The sequence below is a fragment of the Biomphalaria glabrata genome, chromosome 2, assembly GCF_947242115.1.
Source record: "Biomphalaria glabrata chromosome 2, xgBioGlab47.1, whole genome shotgun sequence".
Lineage (NCBI taxonomy): Eukaryota > Metazoa > Mollusca > Gastropoda > Planorbidae > Biomphalaria > Biomphalaria glabrata.
This window is the reverse complement of record NC_074712.1, coordinates 58,106,926-58,133,191: the sequence shown is the minus strand read 5'-3', so window position 1 is coordinate 58,133,191 and position 26,266 is coordinate 58,106,926. Positions and strand designations below refer to the sequence as shown.

The window sequence follows — 26,266 nt, the reverse complement described above, 5'->3', positions numbered from 1 at the left end:
ATTACCATGGGTTAGGTTTATGGTCTAAAAAAAGGGCTCTAGAGTCTTGCTATATTTTAAGCTGTGGTCTAACACAAAGACTATAAATTGGGGCCTGCAATTTGTAAGGCCGGACCTGCTTTCAGGACTTAGCTTTCAGAGAACCATAAGTAGCTGTTGCATCTAGAAACATTTTAAAATTAAAATTGTAGATGTACCTATAGTACCTTGCAGCAGAATATAAACTGCCTTTGTAACTATTTAAAACAACATAAAGTTGGTAGTAAAACAAATTTTTTAAAAGTCTAATTAGACAAAAAATGTGAAACTCTCTCCACCCATTTTCAAAAGACCAAATAACCAATTCCCAATATGGAACCCATTGATGTCTATGGTGAACTCAGATCTTTAAAAGTGCTTTTAGTTTTGGACAGTGCTTTTTTTTTTAAAGAAATAGGTGCCGGTACTCAGTGAAGGATTGCCTAACTTTTAACTACTAATAAATTAATATTAAACTTTAGAATACAAGAAAATAATATTTTTTTCCACACATTGAAAAAGGTGCCCGGTAGGGGAGCATACTGTCACAAAAAAAGCACTGGTTTTGGATATCTAAACATGACATACAAAAACAGATATAAAGCACAAAAATGATAGATTTTTTCAAAGAGGGTCCTTAAATTATAAATTAAATCCATAAACATTTTCATTCCAGCTTCTCTCCTCAGTCTAATTGATGGATTTTTTTTTTACTCCTGAGCACTAACTGACAAGTCCACCTAGTACTGACCTAGTACTGACCTGGGACTGACCTAGTACTGACCTGAAATAATCAAACTGTGAACTCCATTCTTGACATTCTTTCTTCATGTCTGCCTGCAGCACCAGATTTTCCCTTGACCCTTCACCTTCGTACAACAGAGATTCAAAGTTTTCATAATGTTGAGAGACTGTACTGGCCGTGGTCCTGTCATAGTCCTGCAACATGCATTAACATTCATTAAATAGGTCAGTAAGTTTTGATTTCTCAATGTTGTGCAGAGACATTACACAGATTATATACTGACAACAAAATATACTTGTAATAAATGTAAAATATTCTTTTTTTACAGAGCCAGAAAGAAACAAAAATCTACGCAATAAAATGAACACATTTGTGATTGAATTAGGTTAGAGGCATTTTTCAAGCTAATCAGATTTCATTAAAAAAAAAAAACAGGAAGTTTTTTGATAGATCCAAGAAACTTATTTTCCTTATTGACAGAGATCAGCCTAAAGTACTTACATCAAAACAATAGGACGAGTCCAGGCTACTCCTCTCTGTGGTGTTCCCTGTTGTCCAACCATTATGAGACAGAGAGGCTGCGCTCTGGGAGTCAATCAAGGTTGGGGATGTAGTACCACTACTGATGGATGTACCAGTATATCTGGACAGAGGCACACGACTTGAAGGCTTAATAGAGGACTAAATAATGTGTGTGTGTTGTCTGGTCAGGCAGGTGTGTCTGGTCAAGCAGGTGTGTCTGGTCAGGCAGGTGTGTCTGGTCAGGCAGGTGTGTCTGGTCACCAGCTTTGTGAGGTCATACAGTTACTTTGGCCATACAGTTGAGGTCATACAGTTGTGAGGTCTGGTCATGCAGTTGTGTCTGGCCATGCAGTTGTGTCTGGTCATGCATGTGTTTGGTCATGCAGGTGTGTCTGGTCATGCATGTGTGTCTGGCCATGCAGGTGTGTCTGGTCACCAGCTTTGTGAGGTCATACAGTTACTTTGGCCATACAGTTGAGGTCATACAGTTGTGAGGTCTTACAGTCAGCAAATTTTTAAATAAGTTAATATAACTAACTAGCATAATGATACATAATCAGATTACAGCAATAGTGTTGAACACTGGCAGTACACACAAATGAAACAAAACAGTGTCCCCCCCCCCACCCGAAAAAAAAATCTTGAACGCAATCTGTTTAATAGCTATCCGTTTAATATTGATAACTGACCTTCGTATTGCTGTCTCTACATTTTGTGTGTAAGGTCTTATCAAGAGATCTGAATCTTTAAACTGCTCAATGGGATGTTCGCCTTCAAGTGGTGTCCTGGTAAGCCCTCGTCTGAAATTTGGATGAAACCAATTAGTTCTATTATACATGGTGATTAGGAGCTATCGGGTACTGACATAGCCATGTAATATATACAATAAAAACTATGGCATCAAGGGACAAATCCAAAATACACAGATCTTTAAAGCGACTTGGGGTGTTTGCACGTGTTTTGTAAGTTTGTGATTCAAAATAACAATAACACAACAACCAGGAAAGTTCAGTGAAAACACACAATTATTGTGTATGCACGCAAATGAAATCGAAAAGGGAAAAATAACGTATTTAAACCAATAATTGTTCATGTTCCTCTAGTCCTTCAGACATTATCTCCCTTACATTGAGCACCCTTTTAGGCATAGAAAATGTAACCGCCGTTGCGACACATTGTTAGCGTACTACTTATAGAAGATCTAAAACTCTACACATTGTTAGCGTACTACTTATAGAAGATCTAAAACTCTACACATTGTTAGCGTACTACTTATAGAAGATCTAAAACTCTACACATTGTTAGCGTACTACTTATAGAAGATCTAAAACTCTACACATTGTTAGCGTACTACTTATAGAAGATCTAAAACTCTACACATTGTTAGCGTGCTACTTATAGAAGATCTAAAACTCTACACATTGTTACTCATGCAGCTGTACACATCTCTCTTCTATCAACAAGCCATACATCTCTCTCATCAAGCCATACATCTCTCAATTATCAAGCTGTACACATCTCTCTTCTATCATCAAGCCACACATCTCTCTCATCAAGCTGTACACATCTCTCTTCTATCATCAAGCCACACATCTCTCTCATCAAGCTGTACACATCTCTCTTCTATCATCAAGCCACACATCTCTCTCATCAAGCTGTACACATCTCTCTTCTATCATCAAGCCACACATCTCTCTCATCAAGCTGTACACATCTCTTTTCTATCATCAAGCCATACATCTCTCTCATCAAGCTGTACACATCTCTTTTCTATCAACAAGCCACACATCTCTCTCATCAAGCTGTACACATCTCTCTTCTATCATCAAGCCACACATCTCTCTCATCAAGCTGTACACATCTCTCTTCTATCATCAAGCCACACATCTCTCTCATCAAGCTGTACACATCTCTCTTCTATCATCAAGCCACACATCTCTCTCATCAAGCTGTACACATCTCTCTTCTATCATCAAGCCACACATCTCTCTCATCAAGCTGTACACATCTCTCTTCTATCATCAAGCCACACATCTCTCTCATCAAGCTGTACACATCTCTTTTCTATCATCAAGCCATACATCTCTCTCATCAAGCTGTACACATCTCTTTTCTATCAACAAGCCACACATCTCTCTCATCAAGCTGTACACATCTCTCTTCTATCATCAAGCCACACATCTCTCTCATCAAGCTGTACACATCTCTCTTCTATCATCAAGCCACACATCTCTCTCATCAAGCTGTACACATCTCTCTTCTATCATCAAGCCACACATCTCTCTCATCAAGCTGTACACATCTCTCTTCTATCATCAAGCCACACATCTCTCTCATCAAGCTGTACACATCTCTTTTCTATCATCAAGCCATACATCTCTCTCATCAAGCTGTACACATCTCTTTTCTATCAACAAGCCACACATCTCTCTCATCAAGCTGTACACATCTCTCTTCTATCATCAAGCCACACATCTCTCTCATCAAGCTGTACACATCTCTCTTCTATCATCAAGCCACACATCTCTCTCATCAAGCTGTACACATCTCTCTTCTATCATCAAGCCACACATCTCTCTCATCAAGCTGTACACATCTCTCTTCTATCATCAAGCCACACATCTCTCTCATCAAGCTGTACACATCTCTCTTCTATCATCAAGCCACACATCTCTCTCATCAAGCTGTACACATCTCTCTTCTATCAACAAGCCACACATCTCTCTCATCAAGCTGTACACATCTCTCTTCTATCATCAAGCCACACATCTCTCTCATCAAGCTGTACACATCTCTCTTCTATCATCAAGCCACACATCTCTCTCATCAAGCTGTACACATCTCTCTTCTATCAACAAGCCACACATCTCTCTCATCAAGCTGTACACATCTCTCTTCTATCATGAAGCCACACATCTCTCTCATCAAGCTGTACACATCTCTCTTCTATCATCAAGCCATACATCTCTCTCATCAAGCTGTACACATCTCTCTTCTATCAACAAGCCACACATCTCTCTCATCAAGCTGTACACATCTCTCTTCTATCATCAAGCCATACATCTCTCTCATCAAGCTGTACACATCTCTCTTCTATCATCAAGCCATACATCTCTCTCATCAAGCTGTACACATCTCTCTTCTATCATCAAGCCACACATCTCTCTCATCAAGCTGTACACATCTCTCTTCTATCATCAAGCCACACATCTCTCTCATCAAGCTGTACACATCTCTCTTCTATCATCAAGCCATACATCTCTCTCATCAAGCTGTACACATCTCTCTTCTATCATCAAGCCACACATCTCTCTCATCAAGCTGTACACATCTCTCTTCTATCATCAAGCCACACATCTCTCTCATCAAGCTGTACACATCTCTCTTCTATCATCAAGCCACACATCTCTCTCATCAAGCTGTACACATCTCTCTTCTATCATCAAGCCATGCATCTCTCAATCATCAAGCCATATATCTCTACCATCAAGCTATACAGATCTCCTATCGTCAAGCCATGCACCTCTCAATCATCAAGCCATATATCTCTACCATCAAGCTATACAGATCTCCTATCATCAAGCCATACATATCTCTCTTATCAAGTCATACGTATCTCTCTTATCAAGTCATATGTATCTCTCTATCACCAAGCCATACATATCTCTCTTATCAAGTCAAACGTATCTCTCTATCACCAAGCCATACATATCTCTCTTACCAAGTCATACGTATCTCTCTATCACCAAGCCATACATATCTCTCTTATCAAGTCATACGTATCTCTCTTACCAAGTCATACGTATCTCTCTATCACCAAGCCATACATATCTCTCTTACCAAGTCATACGTATCTCTCTATCACCAAGCCATACATATCTCTCTTATCAAGTCATATGTATCTCTCTATCACCAAGCCATACATCTCTCTCTTATCAAGTCAAACGTATCTCTCTATCACCAAGCCATACATATCTCTCTTACCAAGTCATACGTATCTCTCTATCACCAAGCCATACATATCTCTCTTATCAAGTCATACGTATCTCTCTTACCAAGTCATACGTATCTCTCTATCACCAAGCCATACATATCTCTCTTACCAAGTCATACGTATCTCTCTATCACCAAGCCATACATATCTCTCTTATCAAGTCATATGTATCTCTCTATCACCAAGCCATACATATCTCTCTTATCAAGTCATATGTATCTCTCTATCATCAATCCATACATATCTCTCTTATCAAGTCATATGTATCTCTCTATCACCAAGCCATACAGCTCTCTTCTATCATCAAGCTATACATAGCCATACAGATATCTCCTATCAAGTCATTCATAGCCAAACATAATTCTCTTATAATCAATCCATACATATCTCTCTTATCATCTAACGGAGTCATTCTCTGAAGCTGCAGCCGTTTTCACAAGATCAAAGATAATTAATGAGTGAGTCTGAGAGCTAATGAATAAAACAATATTTTTTTTTTCATCAGGATCGGAACTTTTCAAAAAGAAAAAAAAAACATGTGATCGATTTCCGATGTCATTAGGAAAAAAAGTAATTTAGGAAAAGTTCAAGATAATTTCAAACAAGAAACAAAACGAAAAAAAAGCACAAGATGAAGAAGGGAGTTAATGTTGCAAAGAAACTCGTAGGCGGCCCCAAAGAATCAGTCGTATTCGTACACATTTTTTTGATTCACAAACATCTAAATCGCGTTCGTGGCAGAGGCTTCAAAATGAGGTCTTCATTGGATTATATCATATTATTACTATCTATATTATAGTATTACAACTATGCATATTTAATGTATAGCACGATTTTGGCGACGGTGAAATCAGATTTTAGGTTTTGAAATCTGCTTCCTTGACGTTTTGACAACATTTAAGTCTTATAGCCTGGACAGACTTAGAACCCAACATTTAACTCTAATCAATAGCCTGGACTGACTTATTAAAGCCAAACTATATATGTTTACTTTTCACATGTCAATTATGAGTGAGTCTGGTGTGAATGCAGTTTGTCGGCAAATTGGTTCGACAGTTGGGACGCTTCCGATAAGGGCCGAGAGCTTCATAGGCAGTTGAGTAGACCAGCCCGAAAGGACGCATGACGGGAGCTCTGAAATTGCGGAACAGGCCGTCCTCACCCGGTTCCGAGTCGGACACTGTCCAATAGGCGCGTACTTTGGACGGTGGAGGGAGAACTACGACACACGGTGCCGCCATGGCGTTGAGGACGACGAGACATTCTGTATGAATGTCGCGTTTGGCATGTAAGACGATTGGGACAAGGAAATAAGAGAGAGATAACTGGTTCATGTGCAGCATGAGGTCTGTCCTTGTACGGGGACAAGGCGACCTTACAACTCACTGCCCTCTTCCTATTCGGTGCTGTAAGGGAGTAATTCTCAGCATGGTTCGTTACTAATGAAGTTTCTGATTCGGTTTGAATTTAGATTTTTTTTTTATAGTTATTTTTTGTTTGTTTGGTGTAATGCACAAATATATAAAGCAGAAAGTAAGGCGTATGTAGGCTATGTATGAATGTCCAGCATAGAAATCAAAATCATTTGACCAATCTTGATAAAACTTTGCATAAATGTTCCTTAGATCATGGCGGAGACCGTGGTATATGTTAAATGTCTCTTCTAATACCGGTGAGCCCTAAAAATAGACAAGAAGTACCTAATTGTATCTCTATTAAAGACTGAAACTTTTTAACAAATCGGGTAAACCCGTTTTCACAGTATTTAATATTTTATATAAATATGTCGGCTAAATCTCATTTCACAATCTACTTTTATTTTCGTAGCAAATTTCCAAAAAAAAAAATGTGAAGGGAACCTTCTCCATGTTTAATTTAGATCTAAATTCAATCCAGAGGATCAGTAATACTAAGGCCCGCAAGCCGCGGGTCATATCCAGCTATAATATGTATATGCCTCATCAATATATATATATTCGATCTGCTAGTGGCCCTCTTACGTCTACAGCAGTTAGAAAATCAATCAAACTAAGCAGTGTGGAGAAAGTCTGCACAGTGACATCGGCGCCATTAGGACTTCACCACGCCCAGAACATAAAGTATGCTTTTTCACCCCTCTCTTCGAGAAATCGTTCGGTTGATTTGCTTCCTGATTACTCCTTTCGAGACTTCAGTCCGAAGAAGTCACACCAACAACTTTTCAAAAAAGTTCTTAAAAAAAAAAAGAAGAAAAGAAACCTGAAACCGTTTAGCACTCCCGCAGCCAAGGCGATATCTAAATAGAACCCACACTCTCACACCATTAAGAAGAGTCAGTCAAGTGTGTCGCGGCTGCTGATCGTTGGATTTGTTGACAATGTTGAAAAGGAAGTGTTACGCACTGGCTACAGTAGAACACATTTCAATGCTTCTTATCAATGCCTTGGTAGCTGATCCATGGGACCAAATTTAATATCTCAGCCTTGGAAGATCAATTTCTTATGTTGGAACCAACCAAAAAAAACATACGTACGTAAAACAAGTGTAAAGTACATGCAAGGAAGGCCTTAGAGGCCCGAAGCGAAGTGAATAGGGTGGCCCCAAATGAAATAGAAAAACAAACAAAAATTAAAACCGAAAAATACGCAATCAGTTAAAAAAAAACAACCTCCCACTAAATCCACAAATAATACAGCACTGAGAATGTGCTTCATGGACGAGTTTTGATCACCAGATTAGAAATAACGTTTCAACATTTGACCAAAAGGAAGAGACATTGGTCTAGCAAGTAGATCTAAACAGTCGTGAATAAACCTTGAATCATAGTAGAAACTCAGAGCTCGGATAGTAGGCACAGAGCCGATTTTTGTTCTCCAGTGCGAGGCCCCTACCAACAGGCGGCTGATTAGTTTGCCTATGACTAAGGCCGGCCCTGGTATATGATAGATTTAAATATATATGACAGTTGAAAGATGTAAAGATATATGACTGTTGCAACACATGTTAAGGCATGACGACAGTTGTCATGTAGAAGTGTAAATATGTAAAAACAACAAACTCAAACTAAAACAAAGAAACCTGAAAGTGCTCAGTTCAAGTTTTCAACAAAAGTCTTACTGTGCATACAGTTCACACTCTAGGCCTCTACTTCTAGAACAATTATCCTAGTCTGATCTACATTGTCTTCTCCCTATCCCCTACCTCTCAATGTTATCCTTTCTTTTATTAGCCACGAGCTATGCTCGGGGAATGTCGTTCTGTTGTTGTTTTGTTATATAATAAAAGTCATCCATGCTGTTGTAATAGTTACGATCTGTGTCGAGTTGCCTCATCGACCTAAATCTCGTAATCTCTCGTTATGATACGATTAGGAATTAGTTATTTGTTTCGGAAATAGGGGGGAGTATTTACCTAGTGACGATGACGTGATAGATCTTTAAAAAGACGGAACGAAATAGAAGTCGACATAAACAAGACGCTTTCATAACAACGTAGCAACAAGAAGCATTTATAACCGGCTAGAAAGTAGGTCACATTCGATGGTTCCCTTCATGATTATTAAACGTGTTTGATGTTCAACACCAGAGTCGACTACCTCTATTGATTGTTCGGCCTTTCGCCAGGTGTTATCAATTCCATCATATTACGTTCAGTGTTACCTCCCATTTGGGTTTGTTTGTATTCGACACCGTGGCAGCGCTCTCTAGTTGCAGGGATACTTTACGTATCCCAACATCACCGCTATTATCTACGAAACGTTCTGGGCCACGTTTCTTTAAGATTGATTCATACAGTTTGACTCTTACGATAGTCATTCAAACATACACGGATACACACATACACCTTACATTCTACTTTATATATTAGAACAGTGACGCCCTACCTAATTCGACCTGCGGGTAATTTTAATTCCGACACTCATGTCGCGGACCACATGACCAAAAATGTACAAAAACGAAATGAAATTGACCTGAAACAATTTTAGTACAAACTTGTGGATCCAGTACTTACATTAATTAATGGGATATTGGAAGTTAATCTTCTTTTTTTACGCATGGGAAACTGGCTTCATTTCTCTCTTAAAATTTGAGCAACATTGTAGCTAGCTAGCCAACGACTCATTTTCTTAGTCTCTTTTTTTTTTGTAAATATTCCCATCGATCCTCCAATCTCACAGCGTAGTTTCACAATCTTTAATTCGCGGCTCAAACCAAGAATGTCGTCATACTTATTTTATAATCCGTTTCTATGATGTTGTTTTTTTAAAACAGCCACAAATTACATATCCAAATAGGTTGGCTCATTATCATGTTCTACAAAAAATGTATATGTACATAAAACACTGAACCATAATCTTCAAATACAAAAACAAAATCTAATAGAATACTCTGAAAGACACAAAGATAAAGACACATTCCTCGTTCCATATGCTAGGACAAATTTGTACAAATACTCCTTCTTCCCTAGCGCTATTAGAGCACGGAAAGGGTTGCCTGAGCCAGCCAGGAAAACCAGGGACTTGGCAGAATTTAGGTCATTGGTTAATATGCATGACTAAATGCATGACGCGTAGGACGTAATCATCTTTTTCTTTTTTTTGAAGTAACGTCTGTATTATATAAAATAAAGATTAGTTAAGATCCGTTCATTTTTTCTGGTAGATTCTAAATTTAGAGTCCTACAAATTTTAAATGGAATGGTACCAATCCATCAGAGAATAAATCAGGGCCCTTATCCATTACACCTGCCTTCTTTTTAGTCAGTTCTGGTAGCCGTTGTTTTTTTTCCTTCAAGAGCAATCCGAAAAGGACAATGCCTTATGCAAATGAAATAGCCATACCCCCACACACTGTAAACACACTTCTATTGTTCGCAAATTCTAGCCCTTAATGATAAAATACCTTTACTCCTTTGCAACAACCCAAGACACATTTCAAAAAATGAGCATTACGGCTATAATTAGTGTAATGGAAGACAGTACAAAGATAATTTAATTTAATAATGTATTTTAGTTTTTCTTTCATTGTCTAAATGACGTATTTTTTTTTAAGGCTTGTACTAACTAATAACCTTGCCGACAATTCCCTAAGACTTAGATCTAGGTCTACAATGCAAGACCCTAACCCAAACTAGGGCGGCTGCTTAGAGTTAGCGCTAAATATTCAGCACGTACGTGGCCTATAGTTGCGATGACTCCATACCACAGCCGTCTGCAGCCATCGAACCCCCAGCACCGAGGAGAGAGCTTCCGGGTCATGTGCTCGGAGATTTTTTTTTCCAGGTCAATCATTGGAGAAGTTGATCATCATCTGATCATTTCGATGAAGCAATCAAGCATAGGGCGAACGAAAATTGGAATCGATTATGTCCCCTGATCCGCCGAACAATGATTGATGTGTCGCAAGCAATGGAGTGGCCGTGGGTTCCACTAGCTAGGCGGACAACGACAAAGTATTCCGTTGATGAGTTCATTGGTGAATCTCTCAGCATCTCATATCATGTCTGTGGCTTATCTCTCAGAACATCATAACTAGCCTTTACTTATCTTTCAGATCATCATACCTAGCCTTTACTTATCTTTCAGTGGGCCTACATCATACACAGCTTTTACTTATCTTTCAGAACATCATACCTAGCCTTTACTTATCTTTCAGTGGGCCTACATCATACACAGCCTTTATTTATCTTTCAGATCATCATAAAAGCCTTTACTTATCTTTCAAAACTTCATACATAGCCTTTACTTATCGTTCAAAACATCATACATAGCATTTACTTATCTTTCAGATCATCATAAATAGCTTTTACTTATCTTTCAAAACATCATACATAGCCTTTACTTATCTTTCAGAACATCTTAAAGAATCTCTGATTATCTAGCATTATATCATAAACAATCTCTGTTTATCTTTTATAATATAAAGAATCTTTATCTCATCAATTAGAACATCATAAAGAATCTCCATCTTTCAGAGCATCCTACACTATCTGCTTATCTTTCAGAGCATCCTACACTATCTGCTTATCTTTCAGAGCATCCTACACTATCTGCTTATCTTTCAGAGCATCCTACACTATCTGCTTATCTTTCAGAGCATCCTACACTATCTGCTTATCTTTCAGAGCATCCTACACTATCTGCTTATCTTTCAGAGCATCCTACAATATCAGCTTATCTTTCAGAGCATCCTACACTATCTGCTTCTCTTTCAGAGCATCCTACACTATCAGCTTATCTTTCGGAGCATCCTACACTATCAGCTTATCTTTCAGAGCATCCTACACTATCTGCTTATCTTTCAGAGCATCCTACACTATCAGCTTATCTTTCAGAGCATCCTACACTATCTGCTTATCTTTCAGAGCATCCTACACTATCTGCTTATCTTTCAGAGCATCACAAATAACCTTTGCTTATATTTCAGAACCCAAAAGTATATTTGCAAACCCCACTACGTCCAACGTCTACGTTGTTTCGGTGGCTCATACACTGATGCTGTCAAGATGTTACCTAAGATCACAAATTCCCTCTAAGCACTGTCCCCTGCAAAGACATGTGGTCCAGCAATCTAGTATATAGTATAAGTATTATATCTGTGCATGTGTGTGCGTGTACCTGTGTGTGTGTGTGCTTGTGTTAAAAAAAAAGGGGGGGGGGTTGGCGAGTGATTAACGAAACTGACTGGTCTGAAGTCTGACACCATTATGGCTGGTAACTTTTCAAAGTCACCCAAGTGAAAGGTGATATGGTCTCACTAGAACTTAGCATTGCCTGCAGATCTATCTACCAAATTGAACAAACAAATAGAATATGTTTCAACAACTTGGCAACACTTCAACACAATGAGGTGAGGCTCTCTCTCTCTCTCTCTGTGTGTGTGTGTGTGTGTGTGTGTGAGAGAGAGAGAGTGTGTGTGTGTGTGTGTGTGCACTATTGACAAGGGTCGATATCCGAACCAAATGAAAATTGACTCGATTTTTAAATATACAAGATCTAACAACAAAATATTAAAATCAAGCATTAACCGACGAATTGTTGACATTTACTGATACCCATGGCGGAATTAAAATGTGTTTGAACTAGGTACCATGTTTAAAAGTAACGCTTTGTTCCAAGCATTGTTTATACTTTATAGCGTTGGATACCTACAAAACGGTGGAATGTCGCGCCATTATTAATCACACAACCCATTCCTAATGTTTATTATGCAGTGCAAGATCATTATCTAATAACGAGTCGAAAGACTGATCAATATTCACATCTTGGAAAATGTTTCAGAAACAAGACATCAAGTATAGAAGAGTCGAGTATTAACAATGATCTGGCGCCAAGACAAAATACAAATTGAATAAAAAAACTTTGTCTGCAGCAGGTCTTCGAAAAATTCTCAAATAAAATAATGAAGTGTAATTGAGCTGGATGGGTCACGTGAATCAATCGAACGTCCCATGACCAGGGTGGAGAAACATGATCTTCTCCTTCAAGGGGTCAGTCAAGCATGTCAACGACCTGGGGATCGATGGCTGAAACCTAGTTTGAAGACAAGATCCAAATGAACTTCGCACTCTTGTGCCAGAAGTGTCTATTATCAAGGGCTGTAACTCAAGGAAGCGTAAGTAAGCCAAGAACAATTCAGTTGGAAGTGAATGTGAATCTGATCCTGAGACACATGGGTGTGTTTGAAATACTAGATAGATAAACTACATTCAACTTGATTCAACAGGCAGGTTTTAATTAGGGTCCAATCAAATACATTTTTAATAGGTCCATATAATACAATGATGAAAACACTTCACATAGAGACAATGTCTTCCCTAGAGCCAGAATTCACTTGGACGCCATGTGACGAAATTAATTAACTTGAAAGCAGTGGAAGAAGTTGATAAATAAATATAAAGTTTGAAATTTAGTTTAATATGCAAAGTTTTAGATATTAATTAATTAATTGTAATATATTTTTCCAATGACTTTTTTCAATTTTCCATCATTCTAAAAGAAAACTTGCAATACATGAAGAGATAAGTTTTCAAAAGTAATAATATAACAAGAAATTTAAAAAAAATAATTTGTAAAACAAAGCTTATTTAAGGGGAAAAACCGCTAATTACTGCAACTTATTGTTTTAGCTCCATTTCTTCTATATAAAACAAAATCAATTAACTAATTTGGTACATTTTGGATTGATTCGTGTATTGTCATCGACTATAAATAATTATAGAAAATTTCAACTTAAACCGAGAATAGGAAGTGGGAGAAAAAAAAAGTGTCAAAACGTAATAAGGGGATTAAATCCATATATACATCCACATCTATCATTAAGTACCATTTATTCCCCTTATTTCGATTTCAAATAAAATAATTAATCACCAACAGTTAATTAACCAATTGGTTAATTTTTTTTATTGATTCATGTCTTATCTGGTTCAATGAATAATTGTGCAAAGTTTTAACTTGATCTGAGAATGGGAAATGGGAGAAAAACATGTTCAAACTTTTTACCAGACAGACAGAGTGAGTTGATATAAGCTTCGTAAAAAAATACACACACCAAAGCAATTTATATTTGTTTAAAGAGCGAATTAAAAGTATGAATAAAAGATTTGGACTCTTGTTTTGTCACCTTACGATATTTGTTATTTTAAGTTGTTTTTTAAGTTGTACGATTCCTTCCGGTTTCTTGTTGATTCTAGGTCGTTGGTTTGCAGCTCAAGACAGTGAGTCCAAGTCAACCATTGAAGGCGTATTCATTTCTTAATGCAGAAGTTTAAAAAAACAAACTTGAACAGACATCTTTTTAAACAAAAATGAACTTTGATTGACCTATACAGCGCGTGACTTCAATGTAGATGTAGAAATAAACAGGAAATAGTTTCTTGAACAGAACACACCCTCGCTCTAATACCTGCACGTCAGTCACTCAACTTTCACTCCTCTACTTCTTAGCTCAACTGTGATGAACTTTCTCGAGGTTACCCCAGAGTCTGTTTAACCTATAACCAAATAATCGGCCATCATTGTACTCATGGTTACATCAGAAGTTTGATTTGAACACGCTAAAATACAGCACTATTAAAAATATTTTGATATGAAGAAACAACATTAAACAACAACAACAAACAACGTTTGTAAAACACAAAGCTTATACGAAGTGTATTGTATCAATTAGTTTGAATCAGTCATGTCATTAAATTTGGACCTAATGCAACCTATACCACCACATAAGTCAAGTACAATTTCTTTCAGTTGTTCGATACCAAGCAAAACAGGAGTGCCCGAGCGATAAATAAAATCTTTCGTCAATGTCAGACCATCATCCAAATATTTAAATCAACAAAGATCAACTGCTTATATTGGAACCAACCCAGAATTGGTATATATAGTTCGCCCATTGTGGTTCGATGATGACCACTTTTGTCATCCAGAGGCTTAGAGATGGGGGAGGGGAATGACTAAATTTTGATTTAAGTGAGGATGATTCGCACAACACGTCGACCTCACTCTCTCGCCCTAAAGCCCATCCTTTTCCAGAAGCAAGATTTGGTCAAGACGTCCGGGGACGAGTTTGGGTGCAGTGGATGACCAAAGACTTTCTGTGTGTCTTGTCCTGCTCTAGAGTGCTTCACAGCACTGTGCTGGTAGTTGCAATTCTGTCTGATTTGTCTAATTCTGAGACATTTCGCACAGGCCGCCAAGTCCAGACTTCACATGCTAGGTTTGACAGAACCTAAGTGTACTGAGTGTCACGGACACGTCAGATACCTTCTACCTGGTTTAGCCGGCCAGAACTGGTAATCAATCCAGAAAGATGAGCTGTTGACATACTGCATGCAACTGAGTTTGGGGACATGCTCAAGACAATTGTGACAAGCAACTGAGTTTAGGGACATGCTCAAGACAATTGTGACAAGCAACTGGGTTTAGGGACATGCTCAAGACAATTGTGACAAACAAGGGTCTACGATGGATTTGTTTTTGACATCTGCACTACAATGTAGTTAATCGCGAATGTCCGAGTGACCATTAGTTATGGTCGTTGCCACAAGATAAGCAGCACAACACTGCCATGGTGGGATGTCACATGAAAGGGTTCGTACACTTTTGCAGGTAAAAAGGAAGACAGCAATGTAATTTATAAGAAAATTGAGGAAAGAATTGTCTAGCGTAAGATTTTAGCAATTCAGTAAGGAAATGAATAAATTAGAGTTTCATAAAGATCTGACCTTTTTTGTTTTAAATTTTTTAATCTAAGTGACCTGCTACTTACTGAGACTTTCAGTGGTACCTTGAAATAAAAAAAAAAACTAGGTATATATAGATCTACATACAGTTCTAAAACGGGTTTGGGAAAGGGATGGTTTAGATCTAGCAGTTCCCTGTTGTTGTTTTTTCAAGACAAAAATAAAATACTGCTTCATTGAAGTTCATAGAATCTTATTTGTTTTTTTTTATATCTAGATCTAACAGGCTGACAGATAGACACATCTTATACTTATTAAAACTCGTAATAGTAAAAGATTCTCAAACTGATTGGAGTCAAAGCACGAAACGTCCGTCTCCCCAACATAAACAGGACAAATAACACATCGCGCAATCCAATCAGGACTAGAAAATGCAAGGCGGATGAATACACAAACACACGCACGCACTGAGCGCTTGACCTACTTAAAGAGTGCCTTGATTTATTATTCTCTCCCAGATTGTTATGAGTCCAAAGAGAAATGGATAGGAAAAACAACTCAGTCAGAGCGGGTCAAGGACGTACGCTAATATTCGACTAATAACGATCTTCGTATGTTGGAGAGTCAAGGAGTGATCCGGTCTCCCATCAATCAATTATCGACAAGTCATTCCATTGTGGTTTTCTCCCTTGTTTGGGAACTCACGAAGCACACAGCCATCTTTGTACAAACAAACAAGACTCGCAGACTTTGTGCCTTGGTCGTCTGCAACATTAGAGAAGTCTAGACTAGTGGTTATATACTGAAATATCAAAACAACAATTTAATAACAATGGTGTATGCCAACAGAGGGGCCTCGAGTTACGAATATTTGCAAGCATAATTTTCAATCCACTACTAATAATGATAACTCCTGAAATCCTGTTGGGGGTCCTCGAAAGTTTACTAATTTACTAATTATAGGAAGAAATGTCTATCTTGTACTGAAAAAGGTAACATGTTGATACAATATTTTTATTAAATAAATAACATGTCACAGACCTATATAACAATCCTGGCTCAGTTCAGCTTCATTACCTTAATAAAAACCTGCATTATTAAAATTGTGTACACAGAGCTTGTCAACTTAAAAAATAAACTACACTGGACAAAAGTCAAGCAGTGGACGTTGGTCAACATTGCACATTGGCCAAACACTGGACCATGGTCAAACACTGGACAACGGTCAACAGAGAAACATTACTTGTTTGATTTAGTGATTGGCCCTTGGAGACAGTCTCTTCTTGATGTACAAACATGGACACGCAAAAAAAATGTTTCTAAGGTTTGGAAGAGAGGACACACGCAACTTTAAAAGAGGAAAGACGCAACTTTAAAAGAGGACAGACCCAACTTTTAAAGAGGACAGACGTAACTCTAAAAGAGGAAAGACCCATTAGCTACAAATTGCTACAAAAACCCATAAGTCATCAAACAAGCTAGTGTGTGTGTGTGTGTAACTATAACATTAAAAATAAAAATAAACTCCATAGAATCCTAAATGCTCCTGGTAAATCATTGGCAAAAAAACAAAACCCCATTTGGGCAGCTGTTTGAGACAAGCATCACTAAAAGAGCTGAAAAGAGTCTATAATTAAAAAGTCACCCTTAGGGTCAGGTTTCTGTGATTTTACCATCACAAAAGAGATACAAGACACCGATAGCAAAGACAGACACAAAAACTCTTTTTGTTCCCATGGCAATCAAATCATTAAACAGAAACTGATATAAACTTTTCGCATGTAAATTATGAGTGAGTCTGGTGTGAATGTACATTTTGGTTTTCTATAGTTATAATGTTTTGTTTGGTGTAATGCACAAATTGTAAGACAAATTTCCTCACGGATAATAGAGATTATTATTATATATATATATATAATAACTATAAATAACTGTACGCATATTCTCTGGATATACTGTCTATACACCCGCGATATAACAATAAAGGGTGTGGACTGTGTAGAGAGACTACTAAAACTTACCAAGCAACAAAGCAACGCTTATGTTCTTGGTTCTAGACTATGTTCATCTAGAGAACTAAGATCATATGAAAGTAAGAGGTCCCATAACTTCATTTGAGACCTACTGGGCTATAAATAAACTCAGAGCATAACCTTCCCCCCCCCCCCCCCCAGGCTAGTAATAACTTCACAAAACGTTTTATTGGACTGCTAAGTTGTGAACAGCTGAACTCCAACGGCCCAAAGGGACATAATAAATACATATGCAGATAGTATCTTGACTGTAGAGCAACCGAACAATTTGTAAGCTTCATAAATTGAAAAGTTATTGCTTCTCTAGACATGGTGTGACTGCGAGTGTTTCAGTCAATGGGAGTTGAACAGACGGCAGCATCGATCTCTGACTGTTATTCAAAGATCAGGTTGTCAGACTGAACGCATTGTCCCACTTCTAATACTAATTCAGTTTCAAGTGAAAGAATTTCAGTCTCATGTCAATTGTAGTCTAATACTGGAATAGGTTAGTGCAATGGCCAAAAACAAAAAAAACAACACAAAAACATTCATGTTGCAATTAAAAACGTGAAAGATAAAAAACAACAACAACAGATTAAGTGGAATAAATGATAAGAGTGATCTCCCATTCTTTAACTAACGGAAGTTTCCCGCCTCTTATATAAATTTTTCTTTAGATTAAACTAGAAGTACTATTTGTTTTCCAATTTCATTTTTAAAAGTATTTTCATTTCCCTTTTAGTATCTTCATCGAACGGTTTTTAATTATTCTTTAAAGATTTTGCGTTTGTTTTAGTTTTTCCATTACGGACAGCTAGACCACACGCCATTTTGTCGAGTTTAAAATTCTGCTTTTTCTAGACTAGACTATAAGTCAAATAATTCAGACAACCAATCAAAGAAGAAACGCACACGTGTGTCCAATCAAAACTTGTCAATCCCGGCATACATTAGTGCCAACGATATTGTTAATGGTCTGGTCACGTGGGGCCGCAACGTGTGCCTACACAAGCATGGTCTAATTGGCGTACGGTAATTTATATCAACATATTTTACAACATATTGTGTTCACAAGAAGACGATAAAATGGCGGTGAACTGATATTATGATATTGTGTCTGTACTATCAGAAATAATATCATTTGCATTATCAACACGTTAAGCTTTTAAGATCAGGTATCATTGGATGTCCTGATATCAACATATTGTGCCTATAAGAGCATGCAACCTTGAAAGTCCTGGTGTCAACCCATTGTACCTATAAGAGCAGGTTGCATTGGATGTCCTGATATCAACACATTGTGCCTATAAGAGCAGGTTGCATTGGATGTCCTGATATCAACACATTGTGCATATAAGAGCAGGTTGCATTGGATGTCCTGATATCAACAGATTGTGCATATAAGAGCATGCGACATTGGATGTCCTGATATCAATACATTGTACCTTTAGGGCATGCGACATTAGATGTCCTGATATCAACACATTGTGCCTATAAGAGCAGGTTGCATTGGATGTCCTGATATCAACACATTGTGTCTATAAGAGCATGCGATATTGGATGTCCTGATATCAACCCATTGTGACTATAGGAGCATGCGACATTGGATGTCCTGATATCAGCACATTGTGCCTATAAGAGCATGCGACATTGGATGTCCTGATATCAACACATTCTGCCTATAAGAGCATGCGACATTGGATGTCCTGATATCAACCCATTGTACCTATAAGAGCATGCGACATTGGATGTCCTGATATCAACACATTCTGCCTATAAGAGCATGCGACATTGGATGTCCTGATATCAACACATTCTGCCTATAAGAGCATGCGACATTGGATGTCCTGATATCAACATATTGTGCCTATAAGAGCATGCGACATTGGATGTCCTGATATCAACACATTCTGCCTATAAGAGCATGCGACATTGGATGTCCTGATATCAACACATTCTGCCTATAAGAGCATGCGACATTGGATGTCCTGATATCAACATATTGTGCCTATAAGAGCATGCGACATTGGATGTCCTGATATCAACACATTCTGCCTATAAGAGCATGCGACATTGGATGTCCTGATATCAACACATTCTGCCTATAAGAGCATGCGACATTGGATGTCCTGATATCAACACATTCTGCCTATAAGAGCATGCGACATTGGATGTCCTGATATCAACACATTCTGCCTATAATAGCAGGTTGCATTGGATGTCCTGATATCAACACATTCTGCCTATAAGAGCATGCGACATTGGATGTCCTGATATCAACATATTGTGCCTATAAGAGCATGCGACATTGGATGTCCTGATATCAACACATTCTGCCTATAAGAGCATGCGACATTGGATGTCCTGATATCAACACATTCTGCCTATAAGAGCATGCGACATTGGATGTACTGATATCAGCACATTGTGCCTATAAGAGCATGCGACATTGGATATCCTGATATCAACACATTGTGCCTATAAGAGCAGGTTGCATTGGATGTCCTGATATCAACACATTGTGCATATAAAAGCAGGTTGCATTGGATGTCCTGATATCAACAGATTGTGCATATAAGAGCATGCGACATTGGATGTCCTGATATCAATACATTGTACCTTTAGGCCATGCGACATTGGATGTCCTGATATCAACACATTGTGCCTATAAGAGCAGGTTGCATTGGATGTCCTGATATCAACACATTGTGTCTATAAGAGCATGCGATATTGGATGTCCTGATATCAACCCATTGTGACTATAGGAGCATGCGACATTGGATGTCCTGATATCAGCACATTGTGCCTATAAGAGCATGCGACATTGGATGTCCTGATATCAGCACATTGTGCCTATAAGAGCATGCGACATTGGATGTCCTGATATCAACACATTCTGCCTATAAGAGCATGCGACATTGGATGTCCTGATATCAACACATTCTGCCTATAAGAGCATGCGACATTGGATGTCCTGATATCAGCACATTGTGCCTATAAGAGCATGCGACATTGGATGTCCTGATATCAACACATTCTGCCTATAAGAGCATGCGACATTGGATGTCCTGATATCAACCCATTGTACCTATAAGAGCATGCGACATTGGATGTCCTGATATCAACATATTGTGCCTATAAGAGCATGCGACATTGGATGTACTGATATCAACACATTCTGCCTATAAGAGCATGCGACATTGGATGTCCTGATATCAACACATTCTGCCTATAAGAGCATGCGACATTGGATGTCCTGATATCAACATATTGTGCCTATAAGAGCATGCGACATTGGATGTCCTGATATCAACACATTCTGCCTATAAGAGCATGCGACATTGGATGTCCTGATATCAACACATTCTGCCTGTAAGAGCATGCGACATTGGATGTCCTGATATCAACACATTGTGCCTATAAGAGCATGCGACATTGGATGTCCTGATATCAACCCATTGTGCCTATAAGAGCATGCGACATTGACAAAACGTTCATCAAACTGTGAGATATCAATATTTCATCTCAAGCCAGCATTGCGAAATGAAAGATCGACTTAAAGCAGATAGAGAGATAAGTCTTCACGGCACCAATACACGAAATTGATTTTTTTCTCGGTCACTTGGAATCAATATGTACTGCCATAAAACTTGCGAAATTTCTGAACAAATTTGTGAGAATAGCCAACCGGAAACGACTGTATTTTTTTTATGTTGATATCAGAGAATGTGATCAATTCGAACAAGAAAGAAGATGGTTCAGGGGTTACTTTACAGCGTCAAGTTAGTTTTAAACAATAACATACCTTAGAGACTACTTTGACGTCAAAAACGTGAGCAAACCTCGCAAACAATTCCCATCTTTATTAGACATTTTCATATACGGCAGAAGAACTATAAATGGATTGATTTTTTTTGTGTGTGATTTTACAGAATACAGGAAATCGGACGTTAGTTTTTCGACAAAGTTCAATGAATACTTTTGAAAAGAGTTTGTTTTGTTTTTAGGTCCTTAGAGTTGAACTGAATACAACGGGAAATCACTGATACTTTATCGCTCTTCATATAGATTCTAGGACATTTAACACTATTGAACAGCTCGCTATCAAAGAACCTACGAACCGCGAGTCATATTTAATACAGTTCTATTTGGCCCATCGAAATGTTGACCCCAATATATGACATGCAGAAACTCGTTTCATTTTTCTATCGCTATTATTGTTCACTATTATTATTGTCTGCTATGCTGCGGCAAGTGAGACGCTTGTATTTGGCCCCAAAGTTGAAAAAGGTTGGACACCACTGGTCTAGAAGTTTTGTAGATAAAGAGAAATCAATGAGTATAAAAGGATTGTCAGCACTGGTCCAGGCATGTCTGGACATGATACATTGATATAAACAGAGAAAGGTCTTAGAACATTATTCATTCATGACTTTCATGTTCAGAAATACTTCCACGAGATACAGTTTTAGTGTATTTTAATAGTATTAAACACAAAATAATGGAAATATGACACTGTTAAATATTTTTCAATAAAGAATCTTTTGTTACTAATCTATGTAAAACTTAAAACTGTAGTATCACTCGCTTACATTTTATTCTATTTTTTTTTTTTTAAATACAGAAGTACTTCTAAATTACGTTAAATTAAAATTAAATAATTATTATTTCTGCCTGGCACCGCCACTATCAGGATTCAAGAAAACAAATAGGAGTTACCTCCCCCCCCCCCAACATTGTCTATTGAGGACTCTATTGGGACATTGCTTGAGATGTTTTACTTTTTAAAGCAGTAGTAAAAAAAAATGCATTTATCAGTATGCATTTAAAAAGTAAAATTGAGTCAGGTTTGGGCAGAATACGCCAGTGACAGTTATTTAGTATATTTAATCTTGAACAGAATTAGTTGTGACTTCTACTCACAGTGAAATACCGAAGCTTGTCGATCAACCATTATCTTATATAGATTAAATGTGCGAATATATATGTCAGTGTGTATTCTTATTAATTGCAATGATAGAAAAATAAACAAAGAAACAAATTCACGGAATCCAGATGTAAACCTATCAGGTGATGCCAAGAACAAAATCAGTGGAAGCATGACACTGAACAAGCTCTCTTAACATGGACTAAAAACGAACTACTTTGGCATCAGATTCTCTGATGAAATATGTTTGAAAAACTATGTCCAGAATATCTATGCTGATTGTGGTGTAGTTGTATTTATTTATATCAAAAATCTTTCTCAATCAACGTTTGATGTAACATCCTTATGGTTATTATAGTTTTAAAAAAAAGCATTTTAAACCGTTAAAAACAATTCTACATGATTTAACAATCAAACGAAATCTTAGACGCAAACATGACTCAACAATTAAAATGATTATAAATTATTTGACAACACTATCACACACACACACACACACACACCAATCATAGATTATTCAGCATGGCCAAATATGAAAACTACAGAAAGACTGTCTAGATTCTAGATGAATGAACAAGCAATATATATATAAAACAATACTTTAAAAATACAACTTGTATAAGGGAAAGAACTGCTCAATTACTTCCAATTCTCTCAATACTTTAGTAAATGGTGTGTTTTTTTTTCAATTGATTCCTGTGTTGTCATTGACAACAAATAACTGTGCACTGTTTCAACTTGATTCGAGAATGGGAAGTGCGAGAAATAACGTACAAAAAACACCCAAACAACACAGACAGCAAGACAGAGTGAGTTCATAGAAGCTTTGTAAAAAGCTCCTTAAATAAAGAGAGTTACTTAAGATCCAAATGTCTACACTTCGAATCAAAACCAAGACGAAGCGTGAGGTCATCAAGTCTTTCAATGTGTTACAGAGGGCCATGAAGAGTCCTGCACAACAGACTCGTCTGGATTTTTTTTAAAGAACGTTTCTTATAGTAATTATACAATAGAACTTTGAATAAGCTCAAGACATAAACTTAGATAGTTTAGCACAAGTTTCTAGCACCATAAGACAGCAATCCTATTGTGTATTTTAGTACAAGTTTCTAGCACCATAAAACAGCAATCCTATTGTGTATTTTAGTACAAGTTTCTAGCAGCATAAGACAGCAATCCTATTGTGTATTTTAGTACAAGTTTCTAGCACCATAAAACAGCAATCCTATTGTGTATTTTAGTACAAGTTTCTAGCACCATAAGACCAACCTATTGTGTATTTTAGTACAAGTTTCTAGCACCATAAGACAACAATCCTATTGTGTATTTTAGTACAAGTTTCTAGCACCATAAGACCAACCTATTGTGTATTTTAGTACAAGTTTCTAGCACCATAAGACAGCAATCCTATTGTGTATTTTAGTACAAGTTTCTAGCACCATAAGACCAACCTATTGTGTATTTTAGTACAAGTTTCTAGCACCATAAGACAACAATCCTATTTAGTATTTTAGTACAAGTTTCTAGCACCATAAGACCAACCTATTGTGTATTTTAGCACAAGTTTCTAGCACCATAAGACAACAATCCTATTGTGTATTTTAGTACAAGTTTCTAGCACCATAAGACAACAATCCTATTGTGTATTTTAGTACAAGTTTCTAGCACCATAAGACAACAATCCTATTGTGTATTTTAGTACAAGTTTCTAGCACCATAAGACCAACCTATTGTGTATTTTAGTACAAGTTTCTAGCACCATAAGACAGCAATCCTATTGTGTATTTTAGTACAAGTTTCTAGCACCATAAGACCAACCTATTGTGTATTTTAGTACAAGTTTCTAGCACCATAAGACAACAATCCTATTGTGTATTTTAGTACAAGTTTCTAGCACCATAAGACCAACCTATTGTGTATTTTAGCACAAGTTTCTAGCACCATAAGACAACAATCCTATTGTGTATTTTAGTACAAGTTTCTAGCACCATAAGACAACAATCCTATTGTGTATTTTAGTACAAGTTTCTAGCACCATAAGACAACAATCCTATTGTGTATTTTAGTACAAGTTTCTAGCACCATAAGACCAACCTATTGTGTATTTTAGTACAAGTTTCTAGCACCATAAGACAGCAATCCTATTGTGTATTTTAGTACAAGTTTCTAGCACCATAAGACCAACCTATTGTGTATTTTAGTACAAGTTTCTAGCACCATAAGACAACAATCCTATTGTGTATTTTAGTACAAGTTTCTAGCACCATAAGACCAACCTATTGTGTATTTTAGTACAAGTTTCTAGCACCATAAGACAGCAATCCTATTGTGTATTTTAGTACAAGTTTCTAGCACCATAAGACCAACCTATTGTGTATTTTAGTACAAGTTTCTAGCACCATAAGACAACAATCCTATTGTGTATTTTAGTACAAGTTTCTAGCACCATAAGACCAACCTATTGTGTATTTTAGCACAAGTTTCTAGCACCATAAGACAACAATCCTATTGTGTATTTTAGTACAAGTTTCTAGCACCATAAGACAACAATCCTATTGTGTATTTTAGTACAAGTTTCTAGCACCATAAGACCAACCTATTGTGTATTTTAGTACAAGTTTCTAGCACCATAAGACAGCAATCCTATTGTGTATTTTAGTACAAGTTTCTAGCACCATAAGACAACAATCCTATAGTGTATTTTAGTACATGTTTCTAGCACCATAAGACCAACCTATTGTGTATTTTAGTACAAGTTCCTAGCACCATAAGACCAACCTGTTGTGTATTTTAGCACAAGTTCCTAGAATAGCAGAAGGCGGGATGTCAATCTTAAGATGTCTGCGGCGCAAGAGCCGGACGCTGCCTCTGGCATTCACCGACGGAAAGTAATCCACGCCGTTGACCACACTCAACGCCCGGTCCTTTGGCTGCGCCCTCAAAGTCTCCGACAGAACCCTGGCCGAAGAGATCTCGGAGGTGGCGCTCCAGCGTCCGGTGGGCAGGTCCACGCTCTGCCTGACCGGAAGGGGATGTCCGGAATACTGCAGCGTCTGGTAATCCATGAACAAGGGAAACGCGTCCCTAGCAACAACGAGCATGATATCTAAAAATAGAAGTCATAGACTCCAGACTTTCATCATTAGAACACACAAGACCGACTCCATCTAGCAATATCCGCCTAACTTTGTGCTTCGCTAACAAACTTTGAACGACATAGCTTGCAAAGATCTCCAAAAAAATCTGATTGAAAAAAAAAAGTTCAAAGAAATGGGAGAGGCGAGAGCGCGATCTTTCAACTCGACCTCCCTCTCAAGGCAAACACTACGTGGAGATAAACATTTCAATTTAGCTGATAAGATACAAAGGCCCTGGACATGATTTAATACTATCGATACTACTGAAGATCTAGAGCCACGCCAAACACGTCTGTCACTAAGAGGTAAATTCCAATTGGAAAGAGGAAACAGAAATTCGCCGATCGCTGTCGATATCCAGCGCCAGGCAACATTTGTTTAAAAGTTGGGCGAAGACCAGGAGTAGTCGTTTTCAATTCGAAATAACAACCGGGTGAAAATAGTTAACTCTTCAATCTTGATCAACACAAAAAAACACAGAAATGGAAACATCCTCCTTAAGCACAAATCACAGATTGCCTTCCTAATAGGCCGCTGAGCGTAAGGGGAAAAAAAAAGGGGGGGGGGGTGAGAAGGTAAACAGGGACAGAGAAAAAAAACACCACGTGACCAGGAACTACTGATCACACACACACACACACAAAGGTCCTTTGTACTGCTACTAATAACTGTCACCTCGTTGACTATAAGTCTTGGACAGGTAGATTTGTGTTTGGTGTGGTGAATAGGGGACTGGTACCGAGACCTAGA

At 37.7% G+C, this 26,266-nt stretch overlaps 1 protein-coding gene across 6 annotated transcripts in view; it reads right to left on the bottom strand.

Moving 5' to 3' along the window:
* Positions 1–26,266, bottom strand: part of LOC106065614 (protein FAM149B1-like) — a 97,740-nt gene that overhangs the window by 13,815 nt on the left and 57,659 nt on the right. For 5 of the 6 annotated variants that reach the window (XM_056021656.1, XM_056021654.1, XM_056021655.1 and 2 more), the window contains 3 exons: positions 1,975–2,085; positions 1,265–1,406; positions 803–957 (listed from right to left, as the gene is read on the bottom strand). In XM_056021656.1, the coding sequence (XP_055877631.1) occupies positions 803–957; positions 1,265–1,406; positions 1,975–2,085 (408 nt within the window). Of the gene's footprint in view, positions 1–802; positions 958–1,264; positions 1,407–1,974; positions 2,086–25,157; positions 26,037–26,266 lie in introns of those variants that run through there. The other variant, XM_013224473.2, reaches the window with a different exon arrangement.